General features: G+C 47.5%; 1 protein-coding gene across 6 annotated transcripts in view; it reads left to right on the top strand.

Annotated features, from left to right (window-relative positions):
* PIGQ (phosphatidylinositol glycan anchor biosynthesis class Q) overlaps positions 1-15,711 on the top strand; it is a 35,052-nt gene extending 19,341 nt beyond the window's left edge. For all 6 annotated transcript variants that reach the window (XM_048961634.1, XM_048961632.1, XM_048961633.1 and 3 more), the window contains exons 6-11: positions 942-1,095; positions 4,027-4,138; positions 5,816-5,896; positions 6,841-6,955; positions 10,873-10,934; positions 15,081-15,711. In XM_048961634.1, the coding sequence (XP_048817591.1) occupies positions 942-1,095; positions 4,027-4,138; positions 5,816-5,896; positions 6,841-6,955; positions 10,873-10,934; positions 15,081-15,233 (677 nt within the window). In that variant the 3' untranslated portion in view covers positions 15,234-15,711. The remainder of the gene's footprint in view (positions 1-941; positions 1,096-4,026; positions 4,139-5,815; positions 5,897-6,840; positions 6,956-10,872; positions 10,935-15,080) is intronic.

Raw genomic sequence — 15,711 nt, 5'->3', positions numbered from 1 at the left:
TCAACATTTCAGCCTCCCTTTTCATCTCTTCCCTCCCAAGTGCTTCATGTTTGCCTAGAGGTGAATAATGAATCAAAATGCACTGTTGCAAGTACAGACTTGTCTGTGAGTCTTCCTGCTGTGGGAACTCAAGCCAGAGCTGGATTCCCACACAAGGAAGTCATGCATATGAAATAAAGTGCTTGTCCTGATGTTTTGCAAGAAGTGCAAGTCGCAGTGGACCTCACTTACTTGGTGCCATTAGCACTGAGTGTCCAAGAGAAGGTTTTAGGTCTTATGCCAGCTCTGCCCTCTAAGTGGCATTTGATCAGAAGGAGAAGTGTGCTCTCTGGATGCAAATGCAAACCTGCCCTACCACTGACTTGCTACACAGATTTTAGAGCTCTTCTCTATGTATTCCTTCCTTGAAGTAACACGCCCCAGTTATTCTTGATAAATGTCTTGAGGAAGGAGAATAGTTATGATGGGAACAAACTCCTTAGATATTATATTTACTCTGCTCCACATCATTGATGAAAGACACTGTATGTCTCCAGACTTTTATTTTGCAGAATTCATTTGCCATGGTTTTTTGTGGGAATAGGAAGAGAAGGGAGATGGCTTCAGTAAAGCTTGACTTGCGTGGTTAAAAATATGATTAGAACTGAATGCAGATCTAAAGAAGTAAATCCTGTATGGAGCAGGGTGACTGCTCTGTTGAAGCTGATTCTGTCCTTACATAGCTGCTATACTTGGATGTAAGCCTAGGGGGAAAGAGCTTTTGCTGGCTCTCCTAAGCAGAAAATGGCCATCCAAAGGAATTTTCCAGTGGTTTGGTGGCTATGATTTCTGGAGCACTGTTTGAACAGGGGGGAGAAATGGGACAAAGGGAAAATGAGGCTTTTGAAAGTGTGAGCAGGGAAGATGTCTCACTGAAATCTTGACACTGCAATGTTCACTAGGCTACATTCACCTGATGTCCCCATTCATCGAGATGATCCTGTGGTACGTTGGTCTGTCAGCTTGTCTGGGTCTGACCGTGGCTCTCTGCATCCTCTCTGACATCATTGCACTTCTGACCTTCCACATCTACTGCTTCTATGTCTATGGAGCGAGGTGAGTTAGTCTTCTTGGTTGTCTTGGACGTGTTTGTAGTCAAAGCAAGAACCTTTGACTCCAAGATGGAGTCAGTAATACAAGTCAGCTACAAGATGGACCCTCAAAATGCAGAAAGCAAACAGCAGGTGCTGGGGATACACGGGGCTGCTGTGGCTTGATTCCTCACCAAGAAATCCACAGAACTTACAAGTTGATATACTGGAATCTGTGAGACAATTAGCACTCTGATCCCAAGCCCAGTGTCATATTGGTGGCATTCAATCCTAGCGTAGTACTCCTGAATTCACACTTGAAGGCAGCAGTTAATTTATTGCATTTTTAATGCATGTAGAAATGATAGTCACAGCAGTGCAAACAATCTGCCTTTTGATTCTTTTGTATCTTGAAATATTGACTTGTGGTAGTGACCTGGAAAAAGAAAACTGTGATAGGTGGAGGGCAAGTTCACCCTAACCTTTCACAGTACGTTTCAGTGGCACCCTGCTCAGTTCAGAACAGGAGAGGAGGAGGAGAAATGAACCCTTGTTCTTCTGGAGAGGCCCACAAGTCTCTGCCTCTGCCTGGCTTCAGGGATTCCAGTCTGCATCATGGGTGGCAGCTCTGGGGGTGCAGCATGGCTGTGCCACCATCCTGGTGGCATTTTCTGGATATACTGCAGGGCCCCGCTGCCTGAAAGCAGGACAGAGGCTGTGAGGGAGCATGTGGGAGTGCAGAGGACTTTGGGGCATGCCTTGTGCTGGGCACGTTGGAATTACTGTGCCTGCTAACATGCTTTGTTCCTGCCTTCCATTAACAAGTGCTGCAGCAAAGCATCATGCAGACCACTGAAAAGGAGCTGCTTTTGCCAAGATGAGAGAGAAAGTAATGAGTAGGGGAACCTTTGGCTGATAAAGTGCAGAACTGCCATCATTCCTCTGCAGGCTGTGAGCAGAGGCCTTCGTGTTGCAAACAACAGAAGAAATGATAGAACTTGAGTTACAGCCAGCTTAGGGAATGGTTGTATTGAGATACAATTTATGAGTTATGTTATGTTATATATATGTTATGTTATTTATGAGTTATGTTGTGAGTGTAGGACTTGCACCTGAGATCAGTACTGTTGGTAACACAGAGGTTCTTCTCAGCAGGAGAAAAAGGGATTTCCTGCTTTTAGGAGGAAGTTTTTCCCCCAGAGGGTGGTGAGGCACTGGCACAGGTTGCCCAAGGAGGCTGTGGATCCCCATCCCTGCAGGCATTCAAGGCCAGGCTGGATGTGGCTCTGGGCAGCCTGGGCTGCTGGTTGGTGACCTGCACACAGCAGGGGGTTGGAACTGGGTGATCATTGAGGTCCTTTTCAACCCAGGGCATTCCGTGATTCTCTGACTCTATGATTCCATGAACAGCTCCAGTTTTCTGGAATTTCTGTTTGGGCTGTGAGGAATGGTCTTGGTCCCTTCTGCTTGTGAGTGGAAACAGGAAAAGCATTTTCTCTGCTGATTGCTTTCCTGTTGTGAGCTGCAGGGAGCCAGTCTACCAACCTGGGCTGTGTTAGAAGTGTGGAACAGCTATATGTTATCTTACTGCTGGCACCCAGCTGTCCCTGCTGTGTCAGCTGCCCCTATGAAGAGTCAGGACGAGGTACTGCTCACCCACATCAGCACAATCACCACAACACCTTGCCTTCCTGCAGCTGGAGGAACAAATTGCTGGGTTGGGTGCTGGTGAAGTCTGAGCACCCACCCACAATAGACTTTCCAGTGAAACAAGAGCTGGCATGTGTGCACAGGCAGCAGCAAAGGTGGGGCGGGTGCTCCATCAGGTCCACCTGCATGGTGTCAAAGCAGGATATGTGGGTGAGAGGCAGGAGCCATGGATGGTGTGCAGCAGCAAGCTGGAGGAGCCTGCTGGGAACCCTCTGGCCTGGAGATGAGTGCTCTGAGCCGTGCAGTCTGGGCACCTGCCTCATCCTTGAAGCAGCCAGTGTTCCTCAGACCAAATTCTTCTCTGGGATAAGACTCCTTGCCACTGCTTTCACAATGCCATCTTGAAGCCTGAGCAGCCTTGGTGCTTTGTGTAGGCTGGTTGACCAGTCTGGCTGCTGTAGGTCAGGCTCTCCCAAGCTCTGTTCTGCTCTGTAGATTGGGTCTCCCTTACTTACATTCCTGCTCTCTGAGGCTCTTTGTCCCTCTTTCCCCTTCCAGGGACTCTTTCTTCCTTTGTGTTGTTCTGTAGGTGTCTCTACTTCTCACCTCTCATCACCTCAGGCCTCTCACCATTGCCGTTTCCTCGGGTAGTTCCAAGTGTCATAGCACCAAGTTACTAAAGCCATGGGAAAGGATTCAGTAGAGGTGCCAGCAGCCATTTAGTTGATCTTTTCCCACTCTTATGGATGAAGGTGCAGTGCTCCATTCCTCCCCCTCACCTCAGTGCTGCAGAGGCAAAAGTAAATGGTGCTGACTCAAGCGCAAGCAATAAGGCCTTGGATGCTCCTGCCATGGAAAAGGGTGGAGTGAAGGGAAGAGAGGAAATCTGAAGAAACAGAGGTGGGCTGCAGGGAAAAAACTTGCAGCTCCTGCTGCAGGGAGGGTGGTAGCAATGGCTGCTCATAGCGGCCACCTCCAGCAGAACTTGGCACTTTGGGCATGCCAACCTCTTCATCACCAAGAGCAGGGAATCAGCCTGGCTGTAGCCATGGGGCATGGCACAGTGGTTGCCCCACAGTTGTCCAGAACTGCCTGCAGCAGCCTTCCTTGCCTGTACCAGGGGGCAGCCCCAGTTGGTTGACTGAGCAATGAACATTTTATCTGCATCATTCTCGGGTTGATTTCTTTTGCCAACCCGAGTTCTGTGACATCAGTAAGCGGGTGGGCACGGGGTGTCATGATGACAGCTGCTTTGTGTTGCTGAGGAGCTCACAGCTCTGATGTGTGGCATCTTCTCTTTGCTCAGACTCTACTGCCTGAAGATCTACGGCCTGTCGTCTCTCTGGCGTTTGTTCCGTGGGAAGAAGTGGAACGTCCTCCGGCAGCGGGTGGATTCCTGCTCCTATGACTTGGACCAGGTAGTGCTGCAGCATCAGGGCTTGCTGCAGGCAGGCAGGTGATCCTGGCTGCTTTGGTTACAGAGGCTGCGGATTGGACTCGGTGATTCTTGTGGGTCCCTTCCAACCTGGGGCATCCTTTGGCTGTGTGACTCCTGGGTTTGCAGCACTCCATGCTTCCCTGTGTGCCCTGTGGCAGGTGCTGGGTGCCCACCGTGCTCTGGGGGTGCTGGAGATGCTCTCAGCACAGAGTAGACATGGGGGAGGGAGGCAGTGCCCAGCAGTGTTGCCATAGGAACTGGCTTGGCTTGCCAGTGCTGCTATGAAAAAGCCCCCCTTCATTCACATGAAGCTGGAGCCTGGTGGCCCACACTTTCTCACTCAAACAGCAGAGGCAGTTGTTGGTTTTTTTTTTGTCAGATGCTGTAACCTCTTATGAAATCCTCCAACGCCATAGGAAGGCTGGGCAGAGCCATAGGAAGGCTGGGCCACACCTACTGTTGCAGACATCACTGAAATAATAAAGTGATGTTTGGTGACCCCCAGGTGCCTCTCTGTGTTCAGCAGATGAGCTCTGGCTTCTCACACCACCGCAGCAGAAGGTTTTCTCCTTTCCTTGGTGATGGAAAAGTCAGAGTGTCTGTCAGGATGATGGTTTGTGTCAGGCTCCCCTGTGTGCTCTGAGGAGGGTTGGTTTGGCCCTCCTGGCTCTATCCTGCTGCTCACGGGAGCTGTGTTGTTGGTCTGGGTGGGATGAGACACACAGAGCTGACCTTAAAAGTCTTCAAAAGACATTAAGGAACGGCATGGAGTGGCAGAGGAGGGGAGAAACAGTGGCTGTGAAGGGGATGGGTCAGGTTGTCATCTATGTCTGCTTCTGTGCGTGAAGCTGAGCCATCAATCCACCTCTGCAACAGGGCTGTTTTATTCCTTAACACATTGTGGCTGTGTTCTCTTCCTGCAGTGCCCCCTGGTCCTGTGTCCTCCCAGTCACCAGAACAGAGAATTGAAGAGTTGGGTCTCTATTTATCATAAATCTGTATTTCTCTGTTGGTTTCAGTTGAAATTAGTTTGGCTTATGCCAGCTGGGCCAACCTGACACTAAAATAACCAGTTCCATGGGCAGTGGAGCTAATGACATCTGCTTTCCTATGGATTTTTCTTATTCCTCTCAAAATATCACATCATCCTGCCCAGTCCCTATCTTCTTTGTCTCCCAGTTACCTACTGAGAGCAAGAGCCTTGATGTCCTTTGGCCGGCCAGTTGCTGCCCATTGAAAACTTACAGCCCAATTCTCCCAAACCAAGGAGGAACAAAAAAGTCCATAGATTTCCCTACCCAGTTTCTACTTTGCAACTTTCCCAGTAAAATACAGACCAATAGTTTTAAAACTCACAGAGGCAGGGCATGGTTGAACAGTGTAATCATAGAAGGTTTGCTTCCTAAGGAAGCCAACCTAAAATAGGAAATCTTGAGCATTGTTCATAAAGGAACAAATGCTTTCAGGATCTTTTCAAACAGTCATATAAAAGGCCCGAAAAGAGAATAATTACTGAAAATATTAGCAGAATTATTCACGTAGGGAATTTAAAAGAAAGTGTTAAGAGTCTTGCAAACTCTCTGCTTCAGCATTTCCTATTACTTTTATTTTGTTTTGCCATTGTTCTGCTGATGATTTTGTTTCTTTTTTCCCCTAGTTATTTATTGGCACGTTGCTGTTTACCATCCTGCTGTTCCTTCTGCCTACAACTGCACTGTACTATTTGGTGTTTACCCTGGTAAGATTTAACCCTTGAAGGCAGCTGTTTCCTGAGATATATGGATGTATAAGGGTGTCTTAGTCATTTACTGTCATCCACAAGGAAAACACAAGATTTGTGTGAGCGTCCAGGAGGAGCTGTCACACAGCCCATGCAGACCAAGTAAGACCAGGGTACGTGGCTGTGTTTCTCCAGAGGGAATTCCCAGCAAATGCAGGGCAGCAGGACACGCTGTTCCCCTGTCTTTTCCTCAGAAGTCATTTCAGTCTCTCCATCCCACGTCTCCAGTTTGATCCAGAACAGCTTCTTCAAGGAGTTAACCTGCTGTGTTAAATGCTCTCCACCAGGCTTTGCTAAGAGGGTTAGACTTCCTTCTTTTTCCTTCTCCAATATGACCAGTCCTGTCCATGGCCTGCCTGGAGCAGTATTTTCCACACGCAGTGGCCTTCACACAGGATTTCAATATCTTTTATGAGCCCTCTCTTCTGAGATGGGCTTGACAGCAAATATAAATGCAGTCTGACAAAAGGAGCCTTAGTCAGCACAATGCTAAGCAGGAAGCTCATTTCTGACTGCTTGGCTCTTGCTTAAATGCTCTACGTGGGGTTTCTTCAGACAGAAATAAAGCATTTTAGCTCACTGCTGGGAAGGGAAATTTGCATTCTCTGATGCAGGGTGATGGAGTTCAGTGGAACTGTGAGCATGAAATCTCCCTTTTTGACTGTGCCTGCTGAAAGGGGAATTGCTCTTGTGTCCTTATGGCTCACAGCATCTACAAACATGAGGCTTCGCTACAGTTAGACCCTTAAGAAACCTTATACAGGCACTGGATACCCAGCACTGTTAGACTTTTTAAGCTCACCTCAGGAGAGTTCAGCTTATGCACAATGTCAGAGTGCAGGCCAACTCCTGAGTTTGCAGGGCTGGTATCTCATGCTGCTTACTGAGCTGTTTCTCTTTAGCTCCGTTTGCTGGTGGTGATTGTGCAAGGCCTGATCCACTTGCTGGTTGACCTGATTGACTCTCTGCCTCTTTACTCAGTCATCCTTCGGTTGTGCAGATCCTACAGACTGGCAGGTAAGTCCTTCAGCGCTTCCATATGCAAAAGTTCAGGGTTTTTGCATTATGCATTTTGTCTTGGTGCAATTGATAGCTTCTAAATAGAAAATTCAGAGGGCTGGGAAGTGGCCCAGAGCATAAGCCATGCGGTTGTCCATGCATTTAACTAGCTGCTGCAAGGAGCTGGATGTCAGTGGAAAGGCATTTGGTGCTGAATCAGAATCAGAAGCGCCCTTACGAAGCCTGTGATAAATAAAAGTGACACCCAAGCAAACACCATTTAAATCAATTCATTTATTTTTTATTCCTGTTACAGCATACTAGATCAGGTAAAACTTCTGTTAACACTGGGGTTTTTGGCTGTGAAACAAATTGCAAAAGTACTTGGAAAGTCTGCATCATAAAGAATGTGAATCAATGGAGCTCCAGTTCTGTGCTGACTTGGTTAACTGGAGTCCTGCACTGAGATGTTTGGGTCAGATTCGGAGTTCTGGCCAGGTTTTCAGATCATCATTCCCTCTTTGAGATTAACCTGTCACCATTTCGGAGCTATTTGTTGTTGTTTCCTTTTTGACAGCGATGAGCCACGATTAGTATCAGAGTAAAGGATCATTTGGAAGTGGGCTTAACTGTCAGTGGACGTGGTTAATCCAGTTAAAATCAAGCTGGTCTAAATCGTTGTCTCCCATCCAATATAAGAGCACACAGGAGGAATTTTAGAAGCAAGGAATTTGCTCATCACCAAACCAGGGCTACTCATCAAGAGCAGAGGAAGCTGCTGGGAGCTGCTGTCAGCTCTGTGTGCTGGAGTGGTGCCAGGTTTGACTCTGGGAAGGTAGAGCTGAGCCGTGTTACCAAGTCTGTTGCTTTTCCATGTGCGCTTTCAGCGTGTTCCTATCAATTTCCTGGCAGAAACTTCTTCACCCTTGAGGGCTGTCTTTGGAGAGCAGGAAATACTGCAGAAGGAAACTGATCCAACAGACAGCGAGTCGGAGGGCAGAAGGATATCTTATTGCACTGGGAGCTGTGAGGCTGTGTACTCCCATCAGTCTTGGGTTACTTCTCAGTTTTGTTCTACCCTCTGTGGAGTAATAAGCCTCTGCCCAGGCTGTGGATTCTCTGCTTGGCAGTTTGTTAGCTGACTTCCATTGCTGGCTATTTGTTTGCTCCTCTTACACATTCTGTGAAAGCAAACGCTGCAGTACTCTGCTGCCTGCTCGATGAAGAGGTATCTCAGAGTTTCTGCAGCCTATGTTCCTGCTCTAGAATAAAAACATATCGTTGGAGTGGTGACAGATGGAGCAGTTGAATCAGATTCAAAGGACTTCAGAGAGTACGCGTTGCTTCATGTCCCCACTGCTGAGGTTTTGCTTCCCTTTTCAGACTCAGAAATCTTCTTGCCTGTGTTATGTATGGCATCTGATTATTTTGAGCACCATCAAGACAGTTCTACCAACGTGAATGGATAGCTTTTCCTATCAGCAAGGGTTTAAGTTCATCTCAGTTCAGTGCTGGCTTCCAAGTCTCTTGACTCAGCTTCTGAATTGACAAAATATTATATAGGTGAAGCCTGGGCCTGAATGGTTGGAAGATCCGTCCACACACCAGAAATGAAATCCGTGTTTTGTTTCCTCTATGCGATGGGAAATACTTTGGATTGTAAAAAGTCAGTGCAGATACATCCACAGTGACACCTTTTGTGCTCTGCCTGCCAGGTGTCAGCTGAAGGGATGCTCCTTGGCTGGGATGGTTCACTGTGCTGGTGATACAGAGCCTCAAGGAAGGCACAGCAGTGAGGCCGGGGGGTCTCAGCCTGCCCGTGTCTGATAGCAGGCAGTCAGTTCATTTTCTCCATCCTCCTCTTGCCTGTTCACAAACTCTGGGGCAAACGCTGTCATTCTCAGCACGGTTCTGTCGTCATGTTCCCCCATAATTACTGCAACACGAACAGCCATCAGTGCACTGTCGTGTGGAACAAAGCAAATGGAGCCGTGTCCTGACCTCTGGTGCTGATGGTGATGCCTGTGTACAAAAACATGCCCAACCCCGAGCTTTGGAGTTGGCTGGCAGTGACAGAAGGCTGAGGGTTCTTTGCTGCTGGAGTGATTTGGAGTTTTCCCCGTCTTCCTGCTTCATCTCTTAAGTGAATTGCTCAGATTTCTGAGTGTTGTGGTACTCTGTAGGTCATTCTGAAATAAATTTGTTAAGAACTGAAGACTTTTGAACAGTTAAATAACCTGTTCCAGAGATTACTAGCTTGCATCTGTGAAAGAGCAGCATGTGACTGTGACTTAGAGAAACAGCATTTGCTGATCTAATGGCCTGATGTTAGCACAAGGCTCCAGAGTGCTGCATCACCCACCTTGCAAGGCCAGTGCCTGTTTGGTTGTACCTCTGACAAGCTGCCTGCTTGAAAAGAAGATTTGGGGATGTCTCTGACGCTTTCTAGTAGCCAGAACTCAGTGAATCCCTTTGAAGACGTTTTCACTTCCAGCACATCTGCTCTGCTCAAGACCCAGCATACTCAGACTTCTTTTGGAAGCCATTGGAGGAGTCCATGTTCCAATGTAACCCAGCAATAAACAGATAATCCCTTCCTGCCTTGTACAAAAAAGGGCTGCGTGATTTGGGAAGAGCTCTTTACTAGGCAAGAGAGTTCTCTCCCAAAAGGAAGAATGAACCGTGTAATATCCATTAATTCAAAGCTAAGGGAAAAGAGAAACTGTTTTGGTTTTTAAATGTGTAAGAGCCATTTACACAGTGGCAGAGCCTGTAAAGATAAGAGTTTTATTTCTGTTTGTACTCCTGAGTTGCTGTTTGATCTGTGACAGATCACTTCATTACTCTGGCCCCATCCTCTCACCCATAGGAAGGAATAATAGGAAAGAAAAGAAGAAAAATGCCTCTCCAGCCCTAATTGTTACCATCCTTTGACGTGTTGCATTAAATGTTCATGAGCAGGATGTCACCATTGGAACCCAGAATCTTTAAAGTATTGGGATTGTTTCGAGTCCAAGAGGGAATATGAAAGTGTCAGGTTTGATGGGGTTATTAGTGTGTTAAAAACAGGAGTGCTGTGATTAATAGGCAGTGGTGGCTTTGAAATGTTCTGAATGCCTCTGGGCTGGCTGCTCTCCTTGCTCAGTCTGAAAGAGATTCGCACACGTGCTGCAGCCCCATGAGCACAAATCAAAGGTGATCCGTGCCTCTTGTTCACGTGAAGTTCCCGTTCTGATGGAAGTTTGGAAAGGCAAGGATTACTGCAGTCAGCAGCACTGCCTGCCTGATTTCTGGGCTTTGTGCTTTCTTCTGGACTGCAGTTGCAGCCTGGGACTCAGAGGGCTGATTTTAATGGAGCGCAGAGAAACACTGTTTGTCATTAGTCTCAAAGCCGTTCTGGGGGATATCTGTGCTTCCTGTTGAAAATTAGTAGGGGTTAACAATTCCAGAAAGGTGGAAGGCTGTTTCTGGAGCACGCAGCCAACAGCTGGTCAGCAAATCATAGAGTCACAGAATGCCCTGGGTTGAAAAGGAGCACAGTGCTCATCCAGCTCCAACCCCTGCTGTGTGCAGGTCGCCAACCAGCAGCCCAGGCTGCCCAGAGCCACCTCCAGCCTGGCCTTGAATGCCTGCAGGGATGGGGCATCCACAGCCTCCTTGGGCAACCTGTGCCAGTGCCTCACCACCCTCTGGGGGAAAAACTTCCTCCTAATATCCAACCTCAACCTCCCCTGTCTCAGTTTAAGACCATTCCCCCTTGTCCTGTCACCATCCACCCTCACAAACAGCCATTCCCCCTCCTGTTTATACGCTCCCTTCAAGTACTGGAAGGCCACAGTGAGGTTTCCCTGGAGCTTTCTCTTCTCTAAGCTAAACAAAATGGTGTGGGCCTTTCTCCAGCATGGATTTAGTTTTTGTGTTCTGTTTCTTTTCAGCTGGTGTGAAGTTCAGAGTCCTCCAGCAGCAGGATGGAAAACCTCTTCGACTCCTTATGCAGGTGAGCTGCGTGTGCTGGAGGAAAAGCCCTCCAGCTGACCCCCAGATCCTTTCTTTCCTCTTCTTGAGCTCTGAACTGGTCCCACAGCTTAGTGCCCTTTGCGTAAGGACCCAGCTTCAAGGATTGCATCTGTGAAATACTGAAACAAAGGAGGTGCTTTTGGCTGGCTTTCCGCTCTTCTAAACTGCTGCTTTCTCATCTTCTAAGTGCCTCGGCTGACTCTTCTGTTTGGAGAAAATGCAGGATCTTGTGTGATGTGAAATGAAGTGGGAGAAATTTGAGAAGCATGAAATACCATGTCAGTACTGCCACACTTTGTGGCTGCATGCAGCTGCACCTTAATAACTGCTGCACACTGAGATGAGCAGAAGAAGACAGCTGGAAGCATCTGGAATGAAGGATGGTTAAGGGCTAGGGAAAGAGTTTCACTTCCAGATGTGTTGAAAAGCTGCAGTTGTACCATGAGGCAGTCAGGGCAGGTGTGTGGATGGGACAAGAGAGGGAAGGGCCCCCTGTTCTCCTTAGTTGTCCTGTCAGGGCGCACAGGACAAGGCAACCTGTGCTTCTGTAGGACTGCATTTCCATGCTCTGTCACCGGAGATAAAAAATCAGTTTTCTTCTGCACAGAAGTGCTGTGATGGTAGCAGGGAGGTTGTTGTTACGCTTTCAGGAGTGATTCTGTGAAACTCTCCCGACTTTGCCGTATTTCAGGGTCGTTGTTGTTGCTCTTTGCATCTTGGGAAGGAAGTCTGTGAGTCAGGAGATGGAATTACAGAAACCATTTGCACACTTGGAAAGTGTGTGGGAAGGAATTAACCGCGGCTTCCCAGATCTTTTGCTTTTTCCATCACAGGTCCAACCCCAGCCCCATTTTGGCATAGGTGAGCTCAGCACCGAGCTCGCACATCATCCAGCAGCGATTCAGAAGGGAATCCCTCCTGCAGGTTCCTGCTGGGGCAAATTGAGTGTTTTTAAGGCACGCTGATCCCACTTCTTTTCGGTAGGATGGCGGTGGGAGAACCAAAATCTGTCATTCTCCTTCCCCAAAAAACTCCATAAAAAGGAAGCGGTGGCCACGAGTGGTGAAGCAGAGGAGCAGCTGAGCAGTTTGGCAGCAGTGTGTTTGTGAGCCGAGGTGGATAGCTGCTCCAGAGGAAAAATAGCAGGGCTGAGATAGAGAGCAGAGGCAGTGAGTCATATGAATGCGATGAATTTTCCTATCTAGAATATAGCATAAGTCATCGTATCAAAAGGTGGAAGCGCTGGAGTGGATGTCGCTTTTGGCCTTCTGCTCAAGTAATAATGAGCACAGAGTTGGTAAAGGCACTTTTTTCTACTCCCTTTGCGGTGGTGGAAATGAAAAATGGGCTCCTGTCAGAAATTCTGCTGAATGTGCTGCTTTCTGATAGGTCTTTTGAGAGGGAAATCTAAGAAGCCTGCTTTTAAGTGACATGCTGAAATTCTGATCTGTGCTGCACGATGGTTTTTCCCTTGCAGCAGTATCACGGTGGCTGTGTCCCCTCCCCATATGGTGGCCCTCTGATGCCATGTGTGATCAAAGTGTGGTTACATGCATGCGACCATGCCTGCAGTAATTGAAGCTGCAGGTGACTGTTACAATCCAAGCTGCCCTTTGAGGCACTGGTAATGGATGAGAAATCAATAATGCTGGGTTTGAGCATTCGTGTTCAGCTTGTGGTTCAGCCAAGTAGTCACTCTTACATTTAAGGAATGCTGTCCAGGCACAGGCAGCTGGGGGTGATGCTCCCATTCCAAATGCTGCTAGTTTTTCTCCATAGCTGACATAGCTGAGTGTTTTCATTAGTGTTTAAAAGTATTCGTTTCAGTCCACAAGAAGGATTTCTGGCAGCGTGGCTCAGCTCAGTGAGGACACACAGAGCGTTTAATTCATCTGTGTGCCTTCTGCCAGAAGTGTCATCCTTCAGAGCAATTGCTTTGAGAAGGGTTAAGCGAAAAAGGAAAGCAAAAGGGAGCAGCTCCCTTAGGAAACAAAGGATGCAGATGAGTATGATCAGGGCGTAGCATAACTCTGAAGGACAGAAACTGCAAAAAAGGAACTCATGGTGCAGCTTCCCTAATAAGCAGTTGCCTTTCTTTTGCTCGTTTGTTTCCATTTATAATAGGAGAGACAAAATATCTTGTGCTGGGGTTACGTTACTTCTCAGCAGAGAATGGCATCATCTCCCTGCCCAGGGAAACATTGTGTGCATCCTTCCAGCCCACACAGCTGATAGCCAGAGGCGTCCTGTCCTCCTCCAACGGCGCTGTGCAGAGCTGAGGAAGCAGGCAGTGATCATTGCTCGAGTTTTACTGTGCTGGGGTTTTTTATTTATTTATTTTGTGTGCACGTTTTGTTTTCTAATTGGGGAGAAAGGCATGGTTTCTTCCGCCTCCCTTCTTTCTTTCCTCCCTTCTTTCTCTCCTCTCTTCTTTCTTTCCTCCCTTCTTTCTCTCCTCTCTTCTTTCTTTCCTCCCTTCTTTCTCTCTTTCCTTCTTTCTCATCTGTTTTTCCTAATTGCTCACAGCCACAGTGCAGTGAGGTTGGTTATCGTGTCGAATAAATGCTGTGGTCCATCCCTGGCCATAAGGCTGTGTTTGAAATACGAGCTGCAGGAGTTTGGGTTGCCCATGTGTGAGCTCAGCTCTTGGGTTTTGGGTACAAACGTTCATTTGGGTGGAATTCAGCTTCCTGTGAATCTGTTTGAGTCACTGTCTTGCAGCTGGACCCTGTGCTGGGTCTGTTCATTGCCTTGCCCTGGCCTTCTTCTAAACTTCACAGGGATGCTTCTGAGCACAAGCGTTTTCCTCCTTCTGTTCTTTGAAACACATTTGATAAAGGTCTCTGAGACTAATTCTAAAGAACTCTTTGCTTAATTGCTCTTTCTTGAAGCTCCATCTTTGCAGGCACCCATCGTTCATCCCTTCTCTCCATGAGCACAGGAGAGCTGAAGCAGGCTGGTGGCATAAGCAAACTCCCAGAAAACTGGTCATTCATCAGTGGACAAAAGAAAAATTCAGCTTCTGGAACAGCAGTGTCTGTGTGTGTTTTTATTGCCCCTGTCCTTTCTGTGACTGCATTTTCCACCATGCATTCTCACCTCTTTCCTCGATCACGCAGCTGCTTGCTTGGTTCCAGCATACCTGGACCCTTTTATAGAGGAGGATTTCCTTCCATCTCTCTCCTCTGTCCAGTCTTCCCGAGGCTCTGTACGTCTCCTTGCCTTGGCACCTCTCACGGTCTGTTTTCTGACACCACTGTTTCTGTGTAATCATCTTCACTTTTCAGAGTCAGTCTACTGCTGTGCATCCTTCCCATGCATCTGAATTTGTCCAGACTGGCTCCTCTGCACCTCAGCTATCCCTCTGCCCCGAAAAATACTTCACTGGAATGAGTTTCCAAGAGCTGATGTGTTCCCTTCTCCATCTGTCTGACTGTCCCCATCATCCAAAGAACCAATACAGAAACTCTGTGACCTCAGTCAGAGGCTGTGAGCTTGCATAGGGACTCCAGGCAGATCTTTCTTGGGGCAGGGATTGAAGTTGCATTGAAAAGCTATGAATTCAGCCAAAGAGGTTTATTTTAAAATGATAGTGAGCAGCCCTGCCTGGTATTGCTTTGTATCCATCCTGTTCTGCTAGGACAGGATTCCATCAAGTGCTGAGAGAGATTCAGCTTAAACAACAGCTGTGGACTGGGGGCTGGCACCTTAAAAGGGAAATTCTAACTGACATTTAATGGAGAAGTTGCTACAACTTCAGTGCATGCCCAAAGGAGTACTGGTGTGTGCAATGAAGCCCCCCATCTCTCCAGCCACTACAAGCTGCTAGTGCAACAAGGTGACAGTCCTGCCTCTCACTGTAAGGTGAGCAGCTCAAATCCTTCTGACATTTACATCTGCTGCTCTGCTTGAAAACTGTTCTAATAATACTGTTTGCCAGGCTTGGTTTGTTAACGTTTCAGGGCTAAATAGCTTTAACTAGCAGGGAGGGAGTTTGACGTCTTCTGTAGCTGTGTGATGTTCTAACAGAGGCAGTGCTGCACAGAGCTTGCAATTACTGCCTCGTCTCCCTGTCCCTCCTGCTTCAGGGCATTTTCACTGCTGCTGTCTCTCTTTCTTCTCACAGATCAACCCTCTATCATATGGCAATGTGGTACAGACATACAGGCTGCCGACCTACAGCTGTTACCCCAAGGATTCCTGGGCGTCCCTGTGCAAGAAGCTGTTCCTTGGAGAGCTGATCTACCCTTGGAAACACAAAGGAGAGAAACAGGAGTAAAAAAACAAGACAAAACAAAAAACAAAGCAACCACAAGAGCCAGGACTGCAAGACTTGGTTAGAAAAACATATTGATTCCTAATGCTTTTGGACCAAAGGTATCTCAGAGCCAGCAGCTGCTGGATCCTTTTAATTACATTTTGGTAACGTGGGAGGGGCTGAATTTTTGAAGACAAATATTTTTAAATATTATTCTTCAACTTTCCATTTCCCCTACTGTGTGTTTGAACTGGTTTGGTTTCCAAGCTGTTTCTTGTTAATGCAGTGTTCATCCTACCTGAGATGTCTGCCTGCTGGCACCAGGGGCTAATGATTATTTTTGGAGCAAAAGGTTAAACCCACTGGTGGGTTTAACCTCATGGAACCAGCATTTAGTGTAATCAAGGAAGTACCTCCTGAGCATTTGATGCTGTGTACGTCTTGTTGTGAATTCACAGAGCCGTATTAAAAACAGCCCTTCTGGTGGTTCTAAATCACA

This window comes from Lagopus muta, chromosome 15, assembly GCF_023343835.1.
Source record: "Lagopus muta isolate bLagMut1 chromosome 15, bLagMut1 primary, whole genome shotgun sequence".
In the NCBI taxonomy this organism is placed as follows: domain Eukaryota; kingdom Metazoa; phylum Chordata; class Aves; order Galliformes; family Phasianidae; genus Lagopus; species Lagopus muta.
The sequence above is the reverse complement of the archived record's forward strand: the minus strand, read 5'-3'. Positions and strand labels throughout refer to the sequence as shown.